The sequence below is a fragment of the Tachyglossus aculeatus genome, chromosome 12 (genome assembly GCF_015852505.1).
Source record: "Tachyglossus aculeatus isolate mTacAcu1 chromosome 12, mTacAcu1.pri, whole genome shotgun sequence".
NCBI classification, from domain to species: Eukaryota; Metazoa; Chordata; class Mammalia; order Monotremata; family Tachyglossidae; genus Tachyglossus; species Tachyglossus aculeatus.
Window position 1 is genome coordinate 44167174 of NC_052077.1, and position 24451 is coordinate 44191624.

The 24451-nt window shown below is 52.4% G+C and overlaps 1 protein-coding gene across 1 annotated transcript in view; it reads right to left on the minus strand.

The window, feature by feature from the left end:
• Positions 1-340: 340 nt before the first annotated feature.
• SORBS2 (sorbin and SH3 domain containing 2) overlaps positions 341-24451 on the minus strand; it is a 79752-nt gene continuing 55641 nt past the window's right edge. Inside the window, exons 16-25 of the mRNA XM_038755072.1 lie at positions 22348-22462; positions 22137-22265; positions 21149-21343; positions 16864-17622; positions 16765-16799; positions 15411-15819; positions 13722-13829; positions 8633-8682; positions 3993-4099; positions 341-1989 (exon numbers count right to left, since the gene is read on the minus strand). Coding sequence (XP_038611000.1) covers positions 1928-1989; positions 3993-4099; positions 8633-8682; positions 13722-13829; positions 15411-15819; positions 16765-16799; positions 16864-17622; positions 21149-21343; positions 22137-22265; positions 22348-22462 — 1969 coding nt within the window. The 3' untranslated portion in view covers positions 341-1927. The remainder of the gene's footprint in view (positions 1990-3992; positions 4100-8632; positions 8683-13721; positions 13830-15410; positions 15820-16764; positions 16800-16863; positions 17623-21148; positions 21344-22136; positions 22266-22347; positions 22463-24451) is intronic.

Consider the following 24451-nt stretch of genomic DNA (forward strand, 5'->3'; position numbering starts at 1 on the left):
CGTGTGTGTGAGAGAGAGAGAGAGACAGAGAGACAGAGAGAGAGAGAGAGAGAGAGAGAGTGTGTGTGTGTGTGTGTGTGTGTGTGTGTGTGTGTGTGTGTGTGTGTGTTAAGAGAGGAAGAGAGACAGAGAGAGAAAGAATTAGGGGTCCATCTGCTCTACTAGCAACTAAGGGGCTCAAACACCAGACGACATATATACAAAGGACTCTGGGGTATCTCCATTGTGACAGGCTCCATCACCACCAGAAGAGAAATTCAATACAAACTCCTCTAGGGTGCTGAAGTATTCAAAGGCGAAGAATTTTTGTAAGAAATCACAATACTGGGGGGGGGGGGGGGGGGTTGCCGCATTTTCCCAGGGGCAGCCAGTTACCCTATCTGTAAAATGGGGATTAAAGCGGTCAGCCCTATGAGGAACATGGGCTGCATCCAGCCCAATTATCTTGTGTCTACCCCAGCGCGTAGTACTGTGCCTGGCACATAGTAAGCCCTTAACAAATGCCATAAAACAAACAAAGAAACAAAGATACAAACAAAAACAAGCCCTCCTCCTATCCTCCACCTCCAAGGGGAGGGGAGACATCGCTCTTTTAGGCCTTTTAGACTGTGAGCCCACTGTTGAGTAGGGACTGTCTCTATATGTTGCCAACTTGTACTTCCCAAGCGCTTAGTACAGTGCTGTGCACACAGTAAGCGCTCAATAAATTCCATTGATTGATTGATTGATTAGGCCACCTAGTAGCCTGGAGGAGGGATTGCACACCCCAGGGGAAGAATCGGTCTCAACTCCTCCTGCCTCTAACACGGACTCGACTGTGACCTGTACCTGACCTGCATATGGAAAAGAAATGGCATATCCACGGGGACAGCTTTGTTCACACAAAAACGGACTAAAATCAGGCTTAATACTCATGACATTCCTTTTGAAGTGCTCTATTCCTATAAAATAATGTGGAGCTCGGACTGCCGAACACGGTTGTCACCTATGCATCCAAATGCACATGAATGTGACAAACAGCACAGATGTATATATGCACACGCTAATATGTCGTGAAAGAAAATCAACGATTGACGATACTTCCTGCGAATATCTTTTCAAGTGCCCGGGTTAGAGGAAGCCTTCACACCTCAAACTAACACTGCTTTCACTGAAATTTTTTTCTGATAAATACTAGAAACACTAACACTTCATTGTTCATGTTGCCGACGATTATATTTTTCATATAAAAGAGCAATGCGACTTGAGAAGACGATAGCTTTTTACGGTCCATCTTCCGTTGTTCGCTCCAGCTTTCTAAGGGTTTGCCCAAACGCAGGAAAAGCCCAGGCTGAAAGATTTGGGGTTGCCCAAGGAAGACCGTGCTGATCACCGGTGGTCGACGCAGGTTCACACCGGCCCGTGCTGGTCCAAGGCGGGCCCACGCTCTGGCTCCTGGCCCGGCTGGGACGTCAGGTCACTGTCCCTTGGGTTTAAACATCCCGGGGGCAGGACTGCGATCTGTAATCCTCACGGATGGAACATAGGTGACTCGGTAGCGAGATTGCAGCTCGGGCGGTCAAGCCGAGGCTGGGGAAACACGGTGTCGGCTGGAATCTGTGATAGGCAACCGGCCACCGGCATCCCCGATCGCCCGCAACCACTTGCGGCAGGGGCAGGGCCCCGGCGGGACGCTCCGTTCACCTCTGGGATCCTCCCAGGCCCTCTCGGGCCACACGCTTCAAATGTTGAAAAACGGAGGATGGAAGGAGGAAGGCAGACTCAGTGGGAATCGCTTCTCCTGGGCCCCGCGTGGCGTGGGAGTGGTGGCGGGGGGAAGCCTGGCAGGTGGCGGGGAGGGGGAAGCCGGGCTGAAGCACTAGCGGGGAGACGCGAGAGCCGGGGAGCGTGGTTTCGGGCCAGCTGGAGGTGACGAAGACACAAGAAGTTACAGCCTTCTGACGTAGTTCCCGGGGAAAGTCCCAAAAAACTTGGTTCTCCTTGAGGTCCCTGAAAGTGAAAGCATTCCTTCATTCGATCATATTTACTGAGTGCTCACTGGGTGCAGAGCACTGTACTAAGTGCTTGGGAGAGTACAATAACGTTAAACAGTCATATTCCCTGCCCACAATGAGCTTACAATCTAGAGGGGGGCTTACAGTCTAGAAAGCATCTTGAGTCCTAGTCTAGCATATGGATCTCTGGTCCTGGAGCTGGACAAAGGACCCCCAGACTCCATCCGGACAAGATTTCCAGTTCCAGCTGGAAATGGAACTCCTGGGTCTTGTCCCAAATCCTATCCAGACACAGGACTTCCAGGCCGCCCCCCGAACTCTGGGGCCCCAGGTTTGGGGAAGGGGTGAGGGGAGGGCCGTGGCCCTTTAAGGTTGTGCCCGTAGAGCGGATCCCTCGGCTGGAGGTGGGGGACAAGCCTGGGCCCCACCATGGCACCTCGCCAACCTGACTGCAAGCAAGCCAGTGTCTCCTTCAGGATTGGCAGGATTTTCCTCCCCTAAGGGGAACCGGTGAAAGTTGGCTAGATACAGGATGGGAATGTTGGGGAAACAGAAAAGGGGTGCATGAGGAGCATGGGAGAAGCGGCATGGCTCAGCGGAAAGAGCACAGGCTTGGGAGTCAGAGGACGTGGGTTCTAAACCTGGATCTGCCACTTGTCAGCTGTGTGACCTTGGTTAAGCCACTTAACTTCTCTGGGCCTCAGTTATCTCAACTGTAAAATGGGGATTAAGCCCCTGAGCCCCACATGGGACAACCTGATTACCTTGTATCTACCCCAGCTCTTTTTTATGGCATTTATTAAGCACTTACTATATGCAAAGCACTGTTCTAAGTGCTGGGAAGGTTACAAGGTGATCAGGTTGTCCCACGGGGGGCCCACAGTCTTAATCCCCATTTTACAGATGGGGTAACTGAAGTGACTTGCCCAAAGTCACACAGCTGACAACTGGCGGAGCCGGGATTAGAACCTATGACCTCTGACTCCAAAGCCCATGCTCTTTCCACTGAGCCACGCTGCTTCTCTTTAGAATTTATTAGAACAGTGTTTAGCACATAGTAAGTGCTTAAAAAATACCGTAATTATTATCATTATTTATTATTAAAAGACATAGTAAGCAGTGGGTCCCAGGGAGACTTGTTCCCCAGCAGTCCGGGAGCTTGGAAGTGGGCCAGGACCACGCTGAGGAGCCAGGGCAGTAGAACTGGCCACCTCTACATCCTGAACCCGGTGCCTGCTTCCCTGACCGATTCTAATCAAAATAATAATTGTGGTATTTGTTTAAGCACTTACTATGTGTCAGGCACCGTACTAAGCGCTGCGGTGGATACAAGCAAATCAGGTTGGACACGGTCCCTGTCCGCATGGGGCTCACAGTCTTAATCCCTATTTTACAGATGAGGTAAATGAGGCCCAGAGAAGTGAACTGAGGCCACAAAGCCAAGTGGCATAGCTGGGATTGTTAATAATAATAATAATGATTGCGGCATTTGTTAGCGCTTACTATGTGCCAGGCACTGTACTAAGGGCTGGAGTGGATACAAGTAATCCGAGTTGGACACAGTCCCTGCCACATGTCGGGACATCTCAATCTCCATTTTACAGATGAGGTAACTGAGGCACAGAGAAGGGAAGTGACTTGCCCAACTTCACACAACAGACAAGTGAACCCAAGCCCTTCGGACTCCCAAGCCCATGTTCTATCCACTAGGCCATGCTGCTTCTCTTGCTGTTTCTCGACTGGCCAGGGACGAGTCAGGGGGAAATTGAGTCAAGGGGACAACACAGTCTACAATTTGGACATTTCCAGCCTCCAACCTGCCCCCGTCCTATGGGGATGGGGTGGGGTTCTGTTCCCAGTTCGGTCCACCCACTGGGCCTCCGGACCAGGCCTGGACCTGCTCCGCGAGGGGAAGAGGGTCTCAGAGCAGCTGGACTGGGAGGGGGCGAGGGCCAACTGGTCCGCAGAGCTGAGGGGGGACCGGACAGACGGACATACCCACAAACCAGCCATCATCGCACTTCTCCAGGACATCCACGACGTCGTTCTCCCACAGCTCCAGCTCGTCCTTGTTGCGGGGCGTGTAGTGATACAGGGCTTGGAACCTGCAATGCATCTGGGGGTGGGCACGGCGCCTCTGAAAGCCGGGCATCTAGGGGAGACCTGGGGGTGCCACTGCTGGGGGCCTCGCCCACCACAGCCCAAACTGGCCATCTTCGGGTGAGGGGAAGGTGGGAAGATAGAGCTCTTTCCTCAGTGCCCCCGTTCCTGCCACGCTGCACCCCCTGATCTTCTCCCTAAGTTCCACTGGGGCCAGATCCAGGCTCAGATACATAATAATAATAATAATAATGATGGCATTTATTAAACGCTTACTATGTGCAAGGCACTGTTCTAAGCACTGGGAAGGTTACAAGGTGATCAGGTTGTCCCACGTGGGGCTCACAGTCTCAATCCCCATTTTACAGATGAGGTACCTGAGGCCCAGAGAAGTGAAGTGACTTGCCCAAAGTCACACAGCTGACAATTGGCGGTGCCGGGGTTTGAACCCATGACCTCGGACTCCAAAGCCCGGGCTCTTTCCACTGAGCCATGCTGCTTCTACATGGTGACAGAGCCTCAATCAGTCAATCAATGTCCCATCAAGGATGACAGGCGGGCTTCGGTCAGAACCGCGCAGGGAGGAATTGGTGATAGCCGGTAATAATAATAATTGTAGCATTTGTTAAGTGCTTACTATGTGTCAACCCCTGTACTAAGTGCAGAGGTGGATACAAACAAATTGGGTTGGACACAATGTCCTGCATGGGGCTCACAGTCTCAATCCCCATTTTCCAGATGGGGTAACTGAAGCACAGAGAAGTGAAGTGATTTTCCTAAGGCCACACAGAAGACATGTGGCAGAGCCAGGATTAGAACCCATGTACTTCTGACTCCCAGCCTGTACTGTATCCACTACGCCCCGCACGGAGCCACTCTCCCCTTCTCGTCTCCCCTATCAGGTTCCCGCTGGACCCCGAGTGCCACGAGCTAGGAGGTGGGCAGGGGTTTGAGCCTTGGGGAGGTAGTAGCAGGGGCAGGCTTCCTGCTGCCCTGCTTCCTCCTCGTCCCCCTCTCCATCCCCCCCATCTTACCTCCTTCCCTTCCCCACAGCACCTGTATATATGTATATATGTTTGTACATATTTTTTTTACTCTATTTTATTTGTACATATGTATTCTATTTATTTTATTTTGTTAGTATGTTTGGTTTTGTTCTCTGTCTCCCCCTTTTAGACTGTGAGCCCACTGTTGGGTAGGGACTGTCTCTATATGTTGCCAATTTGTACTTCCCAAGCGCTTAGTACAGTGCTCTGCACATAGTAAGCGCTCATTAAATACGATTGATGATTGATGATGCTGCCCACTTGACTACGGCACAATGCCCACCAAGGGCCACAGAGCCCACGTGTGCCAGCTGTTTCCTGGACCCCACTAGGACTATCCGCTATTGGCAACCAGGGCCTCTCTGAGGGGATGGGAGAGTTTAGAGACCCTTGGCTGCCAGGAGGATGTGCTGGCTTCCTGTCCTCCCCACCAAGTGTGTGAGTCTGTATGTGTGAGTGTGTGTGTGTGTGTGTGCACCCATAATAATAATAATGATGGCATTTATTAAGCACTTACTATGTGCAAAGCACTGTTCGAAGCACTGGGGAGGTTACAAGATAATGATAATAATAATAATGATGGTATTTATTAAGCGCTTACTATGTGCAAAGCACTGTTCTAAGCGCTGGGGAGGTTACAAGGTGATCAGGTTGTCCCCCTGGGGGGCTCACAGTCTTAATCCCCATTTTACAGATGAGGGAACTGGGGCCCAGAGAAGTCAAGTGACTTGCCCAAAGTCACCCAGCTGACAATTGGAGGAGCCGGGATTTGAACCCATGACCTCTGACTCCAAAGCCCGGGCTCCTTCCACTGAGCCATGCTGCTTCTCCAAGATGATCAGGTTGTCCCACAGGGGGCTCACAATCTGAATCCCCATTTTCCAGATGAGGGAACTGAGGTACAGATAAAAAGTGACTTATCCAAAGTCACACAGCTGAAAGTTTGCAGAGCTGGGATTGGAACCCATGACCTCTGACTCCAAAGCCCGTGCTCTTTCCACTGAGCCACGCTGCGCATGCATGCACTGGGTATTTACATATTTACTTACTATGTGCCAGGAACTGTACTAAGCACTGAGGTAGATACTAGCTAACCACGTTGCACACAGTCCACATCCCACATGGGGCTCGCAGTCTTAATCCTCATTTTACAGATGAGGTAACTGAGGCACAGAGAAGTGAAGTGACTTGCCTAAGGTCACACAGCAGACAAGTGTCAGAGCCGGGATTAAAACCCAGGTCTTCCGACTCCCAGGCCTGTGCTTTATCCACTAAGCCACGCTCCGTCCCAGAGAGCATGTATCTTGGAACACGTGTACGCGAGCATGTGTGTGCATGCGTGTGTATGGGGGGGAGTGCATGCACAAGCATTTGTGGTTATGTTCGTGCGTGGGAGGAGGAGAAGGAGGAGGAAGGAGGGAGAGGGCTGAATTGCGAAGCCTTAAAAGGATATTTTTTTCCCTTACAAGCTATTTCGAGCAGAAATGTTTAGAGTTCAGCTGTTCCGAGCCAGAGGGCCAGAAACGCGGCTCAGCCCCGTGACCTGGGGGTCTGGGGGGTTCGGGGTCCCGGGGGCGGCTTGCCTGTCCCAGTGGACTGGAGAAATGGCTAATTAATCAATCAATCATATTTATTGAGTGCTTACTGTGTGCAGAGCACTGGACTAAGCGCTTGGGAAGTCCAAGTTGGCAACATATAGAGACAGTCCCTACCCAACAGTGGGCTCACAGTCTAAAAGTCTAAAAGGATTGGGGAGCTGGGCCCTGCCGGGCAAGGGGGGCTCTTGGGGGCCACCGGTGGGGCATGAACAAAGGGATGGTTTGAAGAGGAGGTGCTCCCTTCCCTCCAGACAGCAGGGGCTCCTGGGGTGGGGGTGAGGCAGGGGTAACAACCCCTGGCCACCCGAGGAGGAGAGGCAGGAAGGGGCTGGTGGGAAGGAGACAGAGTGGCCCACCAAGAGAGAGCCAGCTGGGTGGACTGGCAACCGGCCCAGCAGATGAGTGTGGGAGGGACATGGCCTAGAAAGGATGGGTGAGGGAGAAGCAGAGGAGAAGGAAGAGGGGAGGGAGATGGCGAGGATACTGGGAAGGCGGAGGGAGGAAAGATCAACTGCGGGGGGGAGAAGCGAAGGGGAAGGGAGGAGCAACTGGGAAAAAAATGATGGCATTAAGTGCTTCCTATGTGCAAAGCGCTGTTCTAAGCACTGGGGAGGTTACAAGGTGATCAGGTTGCCCCACGGGACGCTCACAGACTTAATCCCCATTTTCCAGATGAGGGAACAGAGGCCAAGAGAAGTGACTTGCCCAAAGTCAAACAGCTGACAATTGGCAGGGCCGGGAGTTGAACCCCTGACCTCTGACTCCAAAGCCCGGGCTCCTTCCACTGAGCCACGCTGCTTCTCATGAAGGGAAGGGAGAGGGAGGGAATAGTAAGAGGCAGTAAGGAGAATGGTGGGGATTAGAAGAAATGAAAGGAAGTGGGGGAATGGGAGGGGTCCGAGTTCAGCTCCCTCATCACTGCTCTCACCCCGTGGAGGCACAGGCCGCCCCCCACCCCCAGCTGTCTCTGGCCTCAAGCACTTAGTACAGTGCTCTGCACACAGTAAGTGCTTAATAAATAGGATTGAATGAATGGTAGACCCTTCTGGGCTGAGGATCTCAGTGGCTTTGCCACCGTTTCCTGGTCAGAGACTCCCTGCGTGGGCTAATGTTTGCCAACCATGGCTGCCAGCATCCCCTTCCCTCCTTATTCTGAGACTATGAGCTCCACGGGGGGGGACGGTTTTCCAGCGCTCAATATTGAGTGTTGCACTCATAGTAAGCGCTCATGCAGTGACAGTGAGCACCCAGTTAGTACTCTGTAAATACTGTTCTTGCTGCCAGGAGAGTGCTGGGAAGGTCTATTCATGTAAGCTCCTTGTGGCTAGGGAATGTGCCTGTGTATTGTTGTATTGCACTCTCCCAAACACTCTGCACACAATAAGTGCTCAATAAATACAATTGAATGAATGAGAGAATGAATGACACTACCATAGCAGCTGCAGTTCCTTTTAGAAAAATCACTGCTGGGAGAAATAGTTGTAAAGGGGAGGGGGCTCATTTCCCCTCCTCCTCACTCACTCGGGGGCAGGTGCCCTGTCTGGTGTCCAGCCAAAGTGCCAGGCATGGTGTCTTCCTGGAATAGGGGTTAGTGCAGGCAGGAGAGGGCATCAATAACAATAATAATTTTGATATTTGGTAAGCGCTTACTATGTGCCAGGCACTGTACTAAGAGCTGGGTTGGATACAAGCGAATCAAGTTGGACACCATCCCTGTCCCATGTGAGGCTCGCAGTCTCCATCCCCATTTTCCCAGATGAGGTAACTGAAGCCCAGAGAAGTGAAGTAACTTGCCCGAAGTCACACAGCAGACAAGTGGCAGAGCTGGGATTTAGAACCCATGACCTTCTGAGTCCCAGGCCCAAGCTCTATCCACTATGCCAAGCATACTCACGGTTCCCCTCCGCTGCGGGCGCCTTCCTGGGTGAACGCAGGCCGCTGAGGCTGGAAGGAAAGAGTCGCCAAGGTCAGGGGAGGCCAGGACCCCTCCTCACCGTACCTTTGGTAAGGGGCAGCGTGTCAGGACCTTCCGGCCATGGAGGAGAGGTCAGCGCCATCATCATCAATCGTATTTATTGAGCGCTTACTGTGTGCAGAGCACTGTACTAAGCGCTTGGGAAGTACAAGTTGGCAACATATAGATCCAGTCCCTACCCAACAGTGGGCTCCCTCCGCGGGCTTTAGGGGTGGTCTTCGCCCTCCCCACAGCCCGCATGCTCAGCCTGGCACGTTTCGGTCCACAGATCCACACGGAGCTGTGGCAACAGGTCAGTGGAGTCATCACCATCACTGCTATCATTCATTCATTCAATCGTATTTACTGAGAGCTTACTGTGTGCAGAGCACTGTACTAAGCGCTTGGGAAGTACAAGTTGGCAACACATAGAGGCGGTCCCTACCCAGCAACGGGCTTACAGTCTAGAAGGGGGAGGCAGACAACAAAGCAAAACATGGGGACAGGTGTCAAGTCATCAGAATAAATAGAAATAAAGCTAGATGCACATCACTAACAAAATAGATAGAATAGTAAATATGTACAAGATATTTACAAAATATGTACAAAATATCATTACTGTTATCCATGGTCCCAATCACCACCGTCACATAGGTCACCCCAATAGCCACCGCCACCGCCATCATCACTCATCACCACCATTGCTGCCGTCACCAATCATCACAGTCACCGTCATCCGCGTCTGTCCCGAGCCCTTTCTCCCCAAGAGACCCCACCCCTCCCTCATCTTAGCCCTTACAGGGAAGGAAAGGTGGGGCTGCTTATCCCCATTTTACACATGAGACAACTGAGGCCCAGAGAAGTCAAGTGAGTTGCTTGAGGTCAAACAGCAGGCCCGGGACCGAGCCTGGATCAGAACCTGGACTCCTGATCCCTTGCTCTTTCTGCTAGACGGTGAGTGTTCAGGAAGAGAGATCATCATCATCATCAATCGTATTTATTGAGCGCTTACTATGTGCAGAGCACTGTACTAAGCGCTTGGGAAGTACAAATTGGCAACATACAGAGACAGTCCCTACCCAACAGTGGGCTCACAGTCGATCCCCTCTCCTGAGATTCAAACGCCAACATCTGAGACAGGGGAAAGTGCTTTTGGTTTAGTGGATAGATGAGCTCTGACCTGTGACCCTAGGTCTCACCCCCAGAGCCCCCATACCAACGCTGGGACGTGCCTTCATCTGAGCCCCATGAGGGACCACAAACTTAAACCGTATCTACCCCAGCTTTTTCTTAACACAGTGCTTGGCACACAGTAAGTGTTTAAACCATACCACAATTACTAAGTGGCTCCTTTTGGTAGAATCTCAATCCGAGCTGTGGCAGGGCTGGGCGGGGGCTCCGTCTGCGGGTTGGGAGGTGGACGGGGCTGTCCAGGCTCTGCCCACTCGGCTTCACCCCTCCTCCCATTTCAGGATCTCAGCGTCTCCAGCCCCACGTCTGCCCAGGCTCAGCTATTCCTATTCCTATTCCTATTTTAACCCAGGCAGAGGCATTCCAAATACTCAGAATCCCCCCCTCCTACGGGTAAAAATAGCCCGGCTCACAGCTGTGACCTTTGGGCAGGGGGCGGTGGGGAATGAGGTTGGGGCAGCAGGCGGTCCAGCGGCTCAGGACCCAGACCGACTGAGGCGCACACTCTGTGCCTGGAACCTGGAGAAACCCGTATCCCATTTCCTCTCCTCAACTACTCCGGGTGGTCGAAACCCGGGACAGTCCCTGCGGGGCTCGCGACCCTTTTTTTTTCTCTTTCGTGATATTTGTTAAGAGCTTACTACGCATCAGGCACTGTACTAAGTGCTAGGATAGATACAAGTTCATCAGGTTGGACCCAGACCACGTCCCAAACGGGGGTTAGTCTTAATCTCCATTTTTGCAGATGAAGTAACTGAGAACCAGAGAAGATTGAGAGGCAGCGTGGCTTAGTGGAAAGAGCCCGGGCTTTGGACTCAGAGGTCATGGGTTCAAATCCCGGCTCCGCCAATTGTCAGCTGCGTGATTTTGGGCAAGTCACTTCTCTGTGCCTCAGTTACCTCATCTGTAAAATGGGGATTAAGACTGTGACCCTCCCCGTGGGCCAACCTGATCACATTGTAGCCTCCCCAGTGCTTAGAACAGTGCTTTGCACGTAGTAAGCACTTAATAAATGTCATTATTATTATTATTATTATTGAGTGACTTGCCCAGGGTCACACAGCAGATGAGGGGCTGAGTGGGATTAGAACTCAGGACCTTCTGATTTCCACATCTGTGCTCTATCCACTAGGCCACACTGTTTCTCTGCAACTGCCCTCCGCCACATGGGAGATTTGACCGCTTTGGCCTCTTCCTCCAACCGCTTTCCACTGTTGGACTGTGAGCCCGAGCTTTCTGCTGTTGGGGCTGTGCCCTCCCAGCTCCCGGTAAAAGGGATTCTGGATCTCAGAGCCTCCTTTCCCAGAGGCCTCTGAGAAGGCCTCATCTAGGCCGCTCCCCCTGGGCTGATGGAGGTCCAGACTCCCCTCGCTGGGGATGGTGGTCCAAAGAGGAGGGACACGGCGGGAGGGGAAAGCCTGCAGGCATCGCTGCACAGATTAAAAAGGCAGGTGCTGCATTACACTGGAGAAGCAGCGTGGCCCAGTGGAAAGAGCATGGGCCTGGGAACCAGAGGCTCCACCACTTGTCAGCTGTGTGACCTTGGGTGAGTCACTTCACTTTTCTGTGCCTCAAGTTTCCTCATCTCTAAAATGGGGATTAAGACCGTGGGCCCCAGGACGGACAGGGACTGCCTCCAACCAGATTATCGTGTTATCTACCCTAGAGCTTAGTACAGTGCCTGGCACATAGTAAGCACTTAAGAAATGCCATTGCTATTGTTATTATTATCATTAATCAGTCAATCAATCAATCGTATTTATGGAGCGCTTACTGTGTGCAGAGCACTGTGCTAAGCGCTTGGGAAGTACAAGTTGGCAACATATAGCGACAGTCCCTACCCAACAGTGGGCTCACAGTCTAGAAGGGGGAGACAGAGAACAAAACCAAACATATTAACAGAATAAAATAAATAGAATAGATATGTACATGTAAAATAAATAAATAAATAAATGGAGTAATAAATCCGTACAAACATATATACATATATACAGGTGCTGTGGGGAAGGGAAGGAGGTAAGACGGGGGGATGGAGAGGGGGACGAGGGGGAGAGGAAGGAAGGGGCTCAGTCTGGGAAGGCCTCCTGGAGGAGGTGAGCTCTCTCAGTAGGGCTGTAATGTAATTATTACATTATTATGTAATAATAATGTAATTATTATTATTACATTCCAGCCACCTCTAGTCTCAGTGGCTGCATCTGGCCAGATGGCTGCTGTCCATCTGATCTGGCCTAGGAGGAGGGATTGTACCACTGTTCCCCAGCTAGAAGAGACAGTGGAAGGAAGAAAAATGGAGGGGTGAGGAGGGCAATGAGGGAATTGATGGAGTTGGAACCCGTTACCAAGCAACACCCCCTGCCCACCATGAGTAAAGATCTGAATCCCTCACAATTGAAGATGTCCTCAGCAAGCCCACAGCCTACAAAGGATGCAGCGTGCTTTGTCGAAATGGCGGACGGAGGGGGTAGAATTCAAGGGGCCATGAGGGGCGTTTCCAAACAGCTCACGACACATCACCTCCAAACCCAATGTCTTTGTTCAACCAAAAGATCACAAGAAATGTAAGACCCTAAGCCCCCTGAGGACGGGGACTATGCCATTTGCTTATGTTGTACTCTCCCAAGCACTTAGAACGGTGCTGTGTACAAAGTAGGAGCTTCACAAATACTATCGGTGGATCGGTCAGTAGATCAAAGCCAGCTGGCTAATGAAGCCAGGGGTCACTGAAAAGTTCCAGTGGGGGAGAGCACAAAGCCAGGCATCCATGCTTTCTGTAGCACTGCCTTTTTGGATGATGGGAGTTTGCTTTTTCAGCGTGATTTGATTTCAGCTGCTCTTGGACTGATCATTCTTCCCTAAGAACTTTTGACAAATGGTCCCGAAGGGCCACCCAGGAGAACTGGCACTCAGCCTTCAGAGCTGACTCTGCCCAAAGGGAGATCAGGGATACATAGTACCAGCTTCACCATGGCATGCTGGCAGCAGACGGTGCCCACAGTTGGGCAGTTTGGACAGATTCAGGGCCAAGATGTCTACCAGGAATTATCAGGAGAGAAGCTAGGTTCATGGGCAACACAGGCCCAATGCAGACTGACAGGAATGAAAAGTTAGGGCAGCTTGTTACAAGTGGGGAACCTATCTGCTAATTCTGCTGTATGCTCCCAAGTGCTTAGTATAGTGCTCTGTACATAGCAAGTGTTCAAAATACCAGTGGTTGATTGAATGATTGATGTTAGCGCAACAAGGGTTTAGTATTCTTCAACAAGTGACTCATGCTGGGGCACTGAAGCGAGAGTTAGGGATGGAGAGGGGAGAATCAGGGATTTTGCACAGTTCATGCGGTTCACTAGGGGAGAGTAGGGGATGGAGTGAGAAGTGTTCACGCTGGGTCACTGGAAGGGGAAGAGTCAGGCGTGTTGGATGGTCCATGCTGGGTCACAGGAGAGGGAGTCAAGGATGGAGAGGGGAAAGTCAGAGGTGCTGGATAATGCATGCTGGGTCACTAGGGGAAAGTCAAGGATGGAGAGGGGAGAGCCAGGGATATTGGATGGTCCATGTTGGGATACTGGAGAGGGACTCGGGGATGGAGAGGGAAGAGTGAGAGGTACTGGATGGCCCACCTATAACCATGACGGTGGGTTTCCAGGAGGACAACCAGCACCCAATTCCCCCAGTAGTCCTGGGCCACCTGTCCGAGACAGAGTCCTGGACTGGAAGGACCATGGGGATGAGCTGGGAGAGCCACCTGGGACCACCAATGGCAATCAATCCCACTGCCAGGTCACCAGGGAATAATGAAATAGCAGAAATCACACATTGCGGGCAGTGGGTACCCTACCCTGGGCGAGCCACCGTGGCTTCGGGCTGGCGGGCTGCCGCACCTCCTGGCTGCCCCCGGGCTCCGAGGCGGCTTACTCGTGACGCAGAGCTCGCCGTTTAGCCCAGCCTGTAAGAACCACAAAGACGGGGTCAGCTGCGACCTCCAAAGGGCTTTTGGGCAGGGGAGACCCGGCTGCCCGCCTGCCAATGGTTACACTGAGCAGCTCTGTTGAATCTCTCATACTGGAGGCCCTGGGTCTGGTGGGGAGCGGCCACCGCCCATCTGTGGAGAGCAGGTGGTACCCACCATCCTGCTGGCATCCCTGGGCTTGTGGTAAGGGTACGGGGGCCCCAAGCCTCAGGCTGCAGGGGCACCATAGGACTATCATGTGGCCCATTTCCGCTGGGCCAACGGGGCAGTGCATGGGAGTTGTGTCAAGATGCCCGGGCTGAAGCCACTTGGGACTGGGTGCCTCAGGTCACCCTTAGGACCTTGACCCTCCTTGCCCCTGGCCCCCAGGTCGGATTGGGGCTGGAGGAAACGAGACCCACCCTCCACCAAGGAAAAGCAGATGGAAAGCTGCAAGGGTGGAGCGGTAAACGTGGGGGCATGGTAACAAGAAGGAAGGGATGGGGCTGAGCAGAGAGCGAAGGCAGGGACCAGTATCCAAGGATGGAAATGAGGCCAGGGCAGGAAATGCAAGCACATCTCAGCACCCTTAGTCCCAGCTCCGACAGTGGGCACGAAGGTGTCCTTTCCCCTCGGCAGTGCCAACTCCCAAGTCACCAAGATGGGGTCCAGTAGGCATTTCCTCTTCAGGGCTAGTTCTTCTCAGTCTTGCCCTTCCAGCTGGCTACTGCTCGGGCTACAGAAAGCTGCAGGTGCAAACATGAGGAGGCACCAGCGATCTGTGCCCTTGGGGGGGCCCGGTCAGCCGGAAGGCGCAGTGGCCTGATCAATCAATCAATCATATTTATTGAGCACTTACTGTGTGCAGAGCACTGTACTAAGCGCTTGGGAAGCACAAGTTGGCAACATATAGAGACAGTCCCTACCCAACAGTGGGCTCACAGTCTAAAAGGCCTGACGAGTGCGCTTTCCCAGGATGCCCCGGCCTGGATTTGCGCCATGGCTCACTCAACGCCCCATGTGTCCAGCTCGTGTTCTCCACTGCTGTAATTGCATGGGCAGTGAGTGGTTGGAGAGGAGCCCTGAGGATCAACCTGCCCTGATGAAATGCTCCACTACCTCCTCTGCCAATCCCCTCCCCAGACACGAAGACACCTTCCCTCCATTACCCACTGACCACCGCCAACCGCTTTCTCCCGCAAGTCAGGGCCAGTCGCCCCAGCCAGAGGGTCCATGGGCTGGGCCGAACCTGCCAACTGATGGGGTGAGTCTCATCCACTAAAACGTGCCAAGACAGCACACGCTTTGACCCTAACGGGACGGTATGGGCTGCCTCCCCCGGCCCCCTGACAGCAGCCAGGTCCTGGGCCACGAGTCTCCTCAAGAGGCTGCTGGACCCTGGGGCTGTCGAGGCTCCAGGAAGCCATGCGAACTCGGTTACGGGTTAGCAGCGGGGATTTGAAACAGCTGTTTAGTGGTTGCAAGACAGGAGATTAATGGGAACATCCCAGTTCCTTTCCAGCGTTGCGTGCGTCAGGATGCCATGCAGTGGGGTCAGGACCCCCACAGGCCGGTTACCTTTCGCTGGGCCGAACTGAGGGTTGATCTGGAGGGGCATTTAGGAAGGAGAGGAGGTGAGTAGCACTGGGTAGGCTGCGGCCCAGAGAAGGGGCACTCAGAGAGCGGTGCCCAGGGGTAGGGGGGCAGGGGGATAGAGGGCAGCAGGTCCAGGGAGGCGGTGGGGCTCCCTCGATTCCCAGGAGAAACGGAGGCCGGCTTAAACATGGAAGAGAGACAGGAGACAGGAAACACTCCACATACGGTAATGCAATGAACAAGAGTCTCTACAACCGCCACGGAAGGGACCCCGGCATCTGGATAAAGTGGGCCCCTGGCTATTCGCGTATTCTCCCTGGGGCCTGTTCCGTTTGAACAGACGAGGTCACTGCCCGAGGCTGGATTAGAACCCAGGACTCCAGAGTCTCCGCTTTCTCAAGGAGTGGCCCTGAGGCCTCTGACCCTCCCGGACGTCACTGACTAGGTGAGTTAGGAAGATCGTGGAAACTCTTGGTTCTCAAAGCCCATCCTCTGGATGTGGGGAGGAGGAAGCCACTGGGACTTGGTGCTTGGGAGTATGATTAGTCTAATGACTGGGCTTCCCAAGCGCTTAGTACAGTGCTCTGCACACAGTAAGCGCTCAATAAATACAATTGATGATGATGATGATTGGGAATGACCTCATCTGAGGACCTCTACTCTCTTTTTTATTACAGAATTTATTAAACGCTAACTATTCCCGGGCACTGTTCTAAGCACTGGGGTAGATAGAAGCTTATAGGGTTGGACATAGTCCAATTCCCACATGGGGCTTTCAGTCTTAATTCCCATTTTACAGCTGCGGTAACTGAGGCATGGAGAAGTGACTTGTCCAAGGTCACACAAAAGACAAGTGGCGGAGCCAGGATTAGAACCCTGGTCCTCTGGCTCCCAGGACTGTGGTATTTTCCACTAGGCCATGCTAGTGAAGCATGAAGCTAGAGAAGCAGCGTGGCTCAATGGAAAGAGCACATGCTTAGGATTCAGAGGTCATGGGTTCAAATCCCAGCTCTGTCAATTGTCAGTGGTGTGACTTTGGGCAAGTCACTTAACTTCTCTGTGCTTCAGTTACCTCATCTGTAAAATGGGGATGAAGACTGTGAGCCCCACGTGGGGCGATCTGATCACCTTGTATCCTCCCCAGCGCTTAGAACAGTGCTTTGCTCGTAGTAAACGCTTAACAAATGCCATCAATATTATTATTATGCTGCTTCAAAGGGACAACAAGGTGAACCCCAAACTCCGAGAAGGGAAGGGCCTTCTCTGCTCTCAGAGCACAAGTGGGTGCAAAGTCACCCATCTATATCTCATCAAGCTTGGTGGATGACACCATCACCACACTCCGAGGAAGGCACGTGACACCGTCCCTAGCTGGTGGCCGTGAGGATGAGTTTGCTCCTTAATTGGGTTGCTGGAGATCAAGAAATTAAAATACCTCTGGATTTGGGGCATGGCATTCTTGCTTAAAGAGACCGGGATCACTTCCAACTGTTCCTGGGCTTTTGGGGCCATCATGGTTTGCCTCCCCCTCTGCTTCCTCCTCCGCCTCCTTCTCCTTATCTTTCTCTTCCTCCTCTTTCTCCTCCTCCTCCTCCTCCTCTATGAACAGTCTGATGGGGGATCCTGACGTTTCGGCTGGCTCCTGGTAGAAAGCCAGGCCTTCACAGTTTGGCATTTCCGCTTCGAGTCCTGACATCAGTTCCTCCCGGAACTCCTCCTCCCGCTCCTCGATGGCAGGGAGCGTTCTGGGCGAGGGCCCTGTGTTCGAATCCTCGAGGTCCTCAGAGGGTTCCCTGGTGTGGGAGAGGCTCACTGTCCCTCTGCCAGAGGGATGGCCTCTTGCTTCCTTCCAGCCCAGGGGCATCTTTTCCCCTTGCACGGTCCCGCCGCGCCAGGACCAGGCCGCCGGTAGCGGAGGGGAGCCGGGAATTGGGGGCGGGGGTGAAAGGCATTTTGGAGGGTGGGAAGGGACTCTCAGGATGGGAGAAGAAGGCACCTCCTTCGCGTGAGGGTGGACGGTTCCTGAGGCGGCCGGTGTGGCCAGCCACTCTAAGGAGGCCAGCTCTCTCTCTAATTCATCGAAGAAGCTGTCGGGGAAAAGGGGTGTGGTTGGGGCCCCCAGAGTCAGTGCCAACCACTCACTGGTGACCTCTTGAAGGGTCCCCTCAGCCTCCTCTGGGGCCGGCGATGACTTCTGCATGGGAGGGCGGGGAGGGAGGCGGGGGCGGCCGAGACCACGTGTTGGGATCGAACGACGTCGACCAGGAGAGAAAAACAGAAAAGAAAATGACTGCGGCAGCCAGGAAGGGTGAGTCAGGGAGGAGGCCGGGCGAGGGAAGAGAAAGGAGGGTGCAGGGGAAGCGGGTGTGGAGGCAGAGGGAGGGAACGGAAGAAAGCGAGCAGGGGAAGCAGTGGATGGTAGTCCGGAGCAGAGTAGGAGATGGGAAAGGTGGCCAGTGGGCACTAGAGCAGGAAGTCACTTGAACAAGAGTCGGAAAAGATTTAAGAAAAGAGGAACTCGGTCACAAGCCCTCATTGTCAGGGGAGACCGAACCTGACACCCTCGATTTTAGGCTCAGGTCTCCCTGCCTCTCACCAGCTCTTTTTCTTTTATGGTATTTGTTAAACACTTATTATGTGCCGGGCACTGTACTAACCGCCGGGGTAGATATCAAGATAATCAAGTTGGACATGGTCCCTGTCCCACACGGGGCTTACAGTCTTAATCCCCATTTTAACGATGAGGTAACTGAAGCATAGAGAAGTGAAGTGACTTGCCCAAGGGCACACAACTGACAAGTGGAAGAGCCGGTATTAGAATGAAGCTCCTTCTGACTCTTGGGCCCATGCTCTATGCACTAAGTAATGATGCTTTTCTCCATAGGACAGGCAGAATTATGGTCACCCTCTAGACTGTAAGCTCGTTGTGGGCAGGGAATTTATTCATTCATTTAGTCAGTCAGTCAGTCATATTCATTGAGCACTTACTGTGTGCAGTGCACTGTATTAAGCACTTGTACAACAATAAACAGACACATTCCCTGCCCACAACGAGCTTACAGTCTAGAGGGTAATGTGTCTTGTATTGTTATATTGTCCTTTACTCATTGCTTAGTACAGTACTCTGCACACAATAAGCACTCAATAAATACAGTTGACTGACTAGGAGATCATGCCCTCCTCCTGGAGGCAGTTGCTATTTTGCCGTCCCCCGTCCCCCACAGCACCCCTCCTCAGGCTGACTAGGGCGAACAGTCATTCTACTGGGGGCAATCGCACCCTCGAAGCTGTGGGCGTGCGGGTGTGTAGTGCTGCCCATGTTTCCACATGAGAGAGCTGTGCCACGGTTACAGTTTCCATTCGAGCCAGGAACTTTCATTCATTCAATCATATTTCCTGAGCGCTTACTGTGTGCAAAGCCCTGTACTAAGCACTTGGGAGAGTACAATACAACAACGAACGGATACATTCTCTGCCCGCAATGAGCTTACAGTCTAGAGGTGGGAGACAGACATCAGTAGAAGTAAATAAATGACAGATATGGACATAAGTGCTGTGGGGCTGGGAGGGGGGGAAGAGCAAAGGGAGCAAGTCCTGGTGATGCAGAAGAGAGTGGGAGATGAAGAACGGCAGTGGATGACCCAAACTGACTGGAATCCAATTGGCTAACTAACAGCCGGCAGGGAGAAAGGACCAATGTCTCTCTCTGCGATGTCTGGGCACAAGGTCCCAATATTATTATTATTATTGTGGTTAATAATAATGACAACATTAATTATTATTAATAATAATATTGATCATTAACTATAATAATAATTATGGAATTTGTCAAGCGCTTTTCTATGTGTCAAGCTAATCAGGTTGGACACAGTCCATGTCCCACAAGGGGCTCACAATGCTATTCCCATTTTACAGATGCGTTAACAAGCACAGAGCAGTCAAGTGACTCGCTAGACTGTAAACCCGATGTGGGCGGGGACTGCCCTCTTTATTGCTGAATTGTTCTTTCCTAAAGCTTAGTATAGTGTTCTGCACACAATAAGCGCTCAATAAATACGATTGAATGAATGAACGAATGCCCAAGGTCACACAGCAGACAGGTGGTGGAGCCGGGATCCTTCTCACTCCCAGGTCCGTGCTCTGTCCACTAGGCCTCGCTGCCTCCCCTCTGATACAGTCCCAATATCGGAGACGTCACCATCAGTGAGAACCAAGTCAATAAGAACCACAACAATACAAGTCCTAACATCAGTGAGAACCTTCCATCCGTGAAAAACACCATCCTTGAAACCCCACCACTATCAATTGTCCCACCCTCAATCCATCCCACTGTCAAGGAGATCTCACTACAGTGAGAGCCACCATCAGTGAATCCCACCATCAGTGAATTCCATTAAGAGAGAACCTATGATCAGTGAGAAACACCGTCACTGAACCCACTATCAGTAATCCCACCACTGGTGACTTCCACCATCAGTAAGTGGTTCCCGGGGCCTCTCTGACCCCTGAGGCCCTGAGGAAACAGCATCAGCCTCTGCCCTAGACTCCCTCCTGCATCCAAGACAGAACCTCACCCACCTCCTCTGCTCCCTGCCAACGTCCAGTCTCAGGAGGAAGGCGAAGGAAAGAGGTTCCAGGCAAAATCTTTTTCCAACAGGAGGCCCCAGGGAAAATAACTTCTCCACCACCAAGCTCCACTGGAAACAACTTCCGCACCAGGAACCCCATCGAACGCCATTTCACCACGGTGGCGCCTCACTGAAAGCAGGGCTTTTTTTATGGTATTTGTGGTAATACTAATGATGGCATTTATTAAGCGCTTACTATGTGCAAAGCACTGTTCTAGGCGCTGGGGAGGTTACAAGGTGATCAGGTTGACCCATGGGGGTCTCACAGTCTTCATCTCCATTTGACAGATGAGGTAACTGAGGCACAGAGAAGTTAAGTGACTTGCCCAAAGTCACACAGCTGACAATTGGCAGAGCCGGAATTTGAACCCATAGCCTCTGACTCCAAAACCCGTGCTCTTTCCACTGAGCCACACTGCCTCTCCTAGTAAGCACTAGTACAGTGCTCTGCACACAGTAAGCGCTCAATAAATATGATTGAATGAATGAATGTGCCAGGCACTGTACTAAGTGCTAGCATAGATACAAGATAATCAGGTTGGACACAGTCCCTGTCCCCCATAGGGCTCACAGTCTAAATCCTCATGTTACAGATGAAATAACTGAGGCACAGAGAAGTGAAATGACTCCCCCAAGGTCACGCAGGAGACAAGTGGACGACCCGGGAGTCCTTCTGACTCCAGGCCCGTGTTCTGTCCACTAGGCCATACTGCTTCCCTCCCCAATGGGGCACTGGGGTGCGGTCCAACATCACATGGGAAGCAGAAGAAGAAGCAGCATGGCTCAATGGAAAGAGCACGGGCTTGGGAGTCAAAGGTCATGGGTTCAAATCCCGGCTCTGACAATTGTCAGCTGACTTTGGGCAAGTCACTTCACTTCTCTGGGCCTCCGTTAACTCATCTGTAAAATGGGGATGAAGACTGTGAGCCCCATGTGGGACAATCTGATCACCTTGTATCCTCCCCAGCGCTTAGAACGGTGCTTTGCACATAGTAAGCGCTTAACAAATGCCATCATTATTATTATTATTATTACATGGCCTCCCCCAGCCATCCCCACCCCTTTCGGTCAGTTGGCCCAGCCCCAGCTCACCTTGCCCATGGAGTGGCCGTAGCCGTGCGGCGGCGGTGGCGGCGGTGGGTCGGGGTCATCGTTGCCACCCGTGGGGCCGCTCCCCTTCACCACCTCCACATAGGACACTGGGAAGATGCCCTGCCGGTTGGTGCCAGGCACCTTCCCCTCATACCAGTTCTGGTCCACACGCTTCACCAGCACGACTCGGTCTCCCTGCGACACAGATGGCATTTTATTAAGCGCTTACTATGTGCAAAGCACTGTTCTAAACACTGGGGAGTTTACAAGGTGATCAGGTTGTCCCACGGGGGGCTCACAGTCTTAATCCTCGTTTTACAGATGAGGTAACTGAGGCCCAGAGAAGTGAGGTGACTTGCCCAAAGTCACACAGCTGACAGTTGGCAGAGCCGGGATTTGAACCCATGACCTCTGACTCCAAAGCCCGTGCTCTTTCCACTGAGCCACGCTGCTTCTCAGATGGCACACTGTCAGGGATCGGCAGCTTGGCGAGAGGCATCCAGTACAGTGCTCTGCACACAGGTGTTCCCAGCCCAGCGTTCTGCACAAAGGGATGCCCAGTACAGTGCTCAGCCTATACAGGTGCCCAATTCATTCATTCAATCGTATTTATTGAGGGCTTACTGTGTGCAGAGCACAATGCTCTGCCTAGAGGTACCCAGTATAATGCTCTCCTCACAGTGGGGTCTAGTACAGCGCTCTGCCCAAAGGGGTGCGCAGCACAGGGCTTTGACTCAGGGGTGCCCAGTACAGTGTTTCACTTGAGGAGGTACCCAACACAGTGCTCTGTATGCCAATTCAGTTCTCTGCCCACAGTGGTGTGCAGCACAGCCCTCTGAACATAGTGGGCACCCAAAACTGCACTTTGCCCACAGCATGGTGCCCCGTGCAGTGCCCTTCACCAGTGGGCAGTGCGTAAATGCTGTTGACCATGACGAGGGGACAATGTGTTTCGTCTGCCCGTGCCCATTTCCTTGTCAGCCCATACCTTTCTCAGGGACAGTTCCACATTGGTGTCTGCATTAAAATTGTACTTGGCCACGGCTTGTCCGATTTCTCCCAGCGGGGACGGGGGCGGGGGTCTCACGGGCTGTGCCCTTTCCGGCGGAGAAAGCTTCTGAAAGGAAGAGAGTTTCTTAGCGCGAGGCCGGGGCGCCCCTCCAACCCACCACCTCAGCACAGCGAGAGAGGGAACCAACCTCCACGTAGGAGACGGGGAAGATCCCAACCTTCCCGAGGCGCTCGCCCTCGTACCAATTCTGGTCGATCTTCCGAAGGATGTAGATCGTGTCGCCCTTCCAGAACGACAACTCCCTGCAACGGAGTTTCCACAGTCACCTTCCTCGCTGAGGCCGGACGGTTGCCTCTTGGCTGAAGTTGGGTGGTCACCTCCCCTCCCCAAGATGAGGGCAGACGGCCGTCCCTCCCCAAGATGAGGCCGGATGGTCACCCCCCTCACCCAAGCTCCCCCAGATTGGGGGCACCAATAGTCCCTCTGCTCACCATTTTCCAGTTTTTTCCCGACTCAGGCTCCCTCTCCCCTAACCCCCAGGTCTCTCATCATCATCATCAATCATATTTATTGAGAGCTTACTATGTGTAGAGCACTGTACTAAGCGCTTGGGAAGTACAAATTGGCAACATATAGAGACAGTCCCTACCCAACAGTGGGCTCACAGTCTAAAAGAGTGGGCTCACAGTCTAAAAGACTGCGCAAGCTCATCTCTCTCCCTTGGTTAACTTTGTGCTCTCCCTTCTCTCTCTGATCTCTCCCCCACATCCTCCCCCACCACCTCCCTCCCCATCTTCAAAGCCTCCTGAACCCCCTCCTCCAAGGATCACCCCAGCAAAAAAAAAAAAAGAAAAGAAAAAGTGGTATTTGCTAAGCACTTACAATGTACCAGGCACTGTACTAAGCAATACAAGCTAATTGGGTTGGACACATCCCGGCCCAATATGGGATTCATGGTCTTAATCCCCATTTTCCAGGTGAAGTAACGGAGGCACAGAGAAGTGAAGTGACTTGTCCAAGGTCACACGGCAGACTAGTGACGGAACTGGGATTAGAACCCAGGTCCTTCTGAGTCTTAGGCCCGTGCTCTATCCCCTCGGCCATGCTGCAGATGATTCCCCTCAGCCCCACCTCCCCGCCCAACCTCTGCCACCCCAAATCACTCCAGCAGGTACGGAGTGATTTTGGTGCCCCATGTGCCTAAGCCGTCGGTCAATTCTCCAACCTCTGGTCGATCCCACGTGTGTTCCCCTTCACTGTCCCCATTGACCTCTAAACTCTTTCAATCAATCGGATTTATTGAGCGCTTACCGTGTGCAAAGCACTCTACTAAGCCGGAGAGTACGCTACAACGGAATTGGCAGACACGTTCCCTGCCCACAAGGAGTTACAGTGTACAGGAAGAGACGGACATTAAAATGAATAAATAAATCATCAATATGTACGCCAGGGCTGAGGGAGGGAGCAATCAATCAATCAATCGTATTTATTAAGCGCTTACTGTGTGCAGAGCACTGTACTAAGCGCTTGGGAAGTACAAGTTGGCAACATATAGAGACGGTCCCTACCCAACAGTGGGCTCACGGTCTAAAAGATGAACAAAGGGAGCAAATTTGAGAGCAAGGGCAACACAGAAGGGAGTGGGAGAAGAGGAAACGAGGGCTTAATTTGGGAAGGCCTCTTGGAGATCATCATCATCAATCATATTTATCGAGCGCTTACTATGTGCAGAGCACTGTACTCAGCGCTTGGGAAGTACAAATTGGCAACATATAGAGACAGTCCCTACCCAACAGTGGGCTCACAGTCTAAAAGAATTTTTAATGGCATTTATTAAGCGCTTACTATGTGCAAAGCACTGTTCTAAGCACTGGGAAGGATACAAGGTGATCAGGTTGTCCCTCATGGGGCTCACAGTCTTCATCCCCATTTTACAGATGAGGTAACTGAGGCACAGAGAAGTTAAGTGACTTGCCCAAAGTCACACAGCTGACAATTGGCAGAGCCAGGATTTGAACCCATGAAGGAGATGTGCCTTCAATAAGGCTCTGAAGGTGTGGAGAGTCATCTGAGGGCAGGGATGAGCTCCACTGCTTCTTTTACGACCCCAAGCTCTTGGTACAACGCTCGCCATAGCGCTCGGCACCAAGTGCTCAGCACACAGCGGACACCCAGTACAGCGCTCCGCACACAGCAGGCCCCTAATTCAGTGCTCTGCATGCAGAGAAGCAGCGTGGCTCAGTGGAAAAGAGCCCGGGCTTTGGAGTCAGAGGTCATGGGTTCAAATCCCG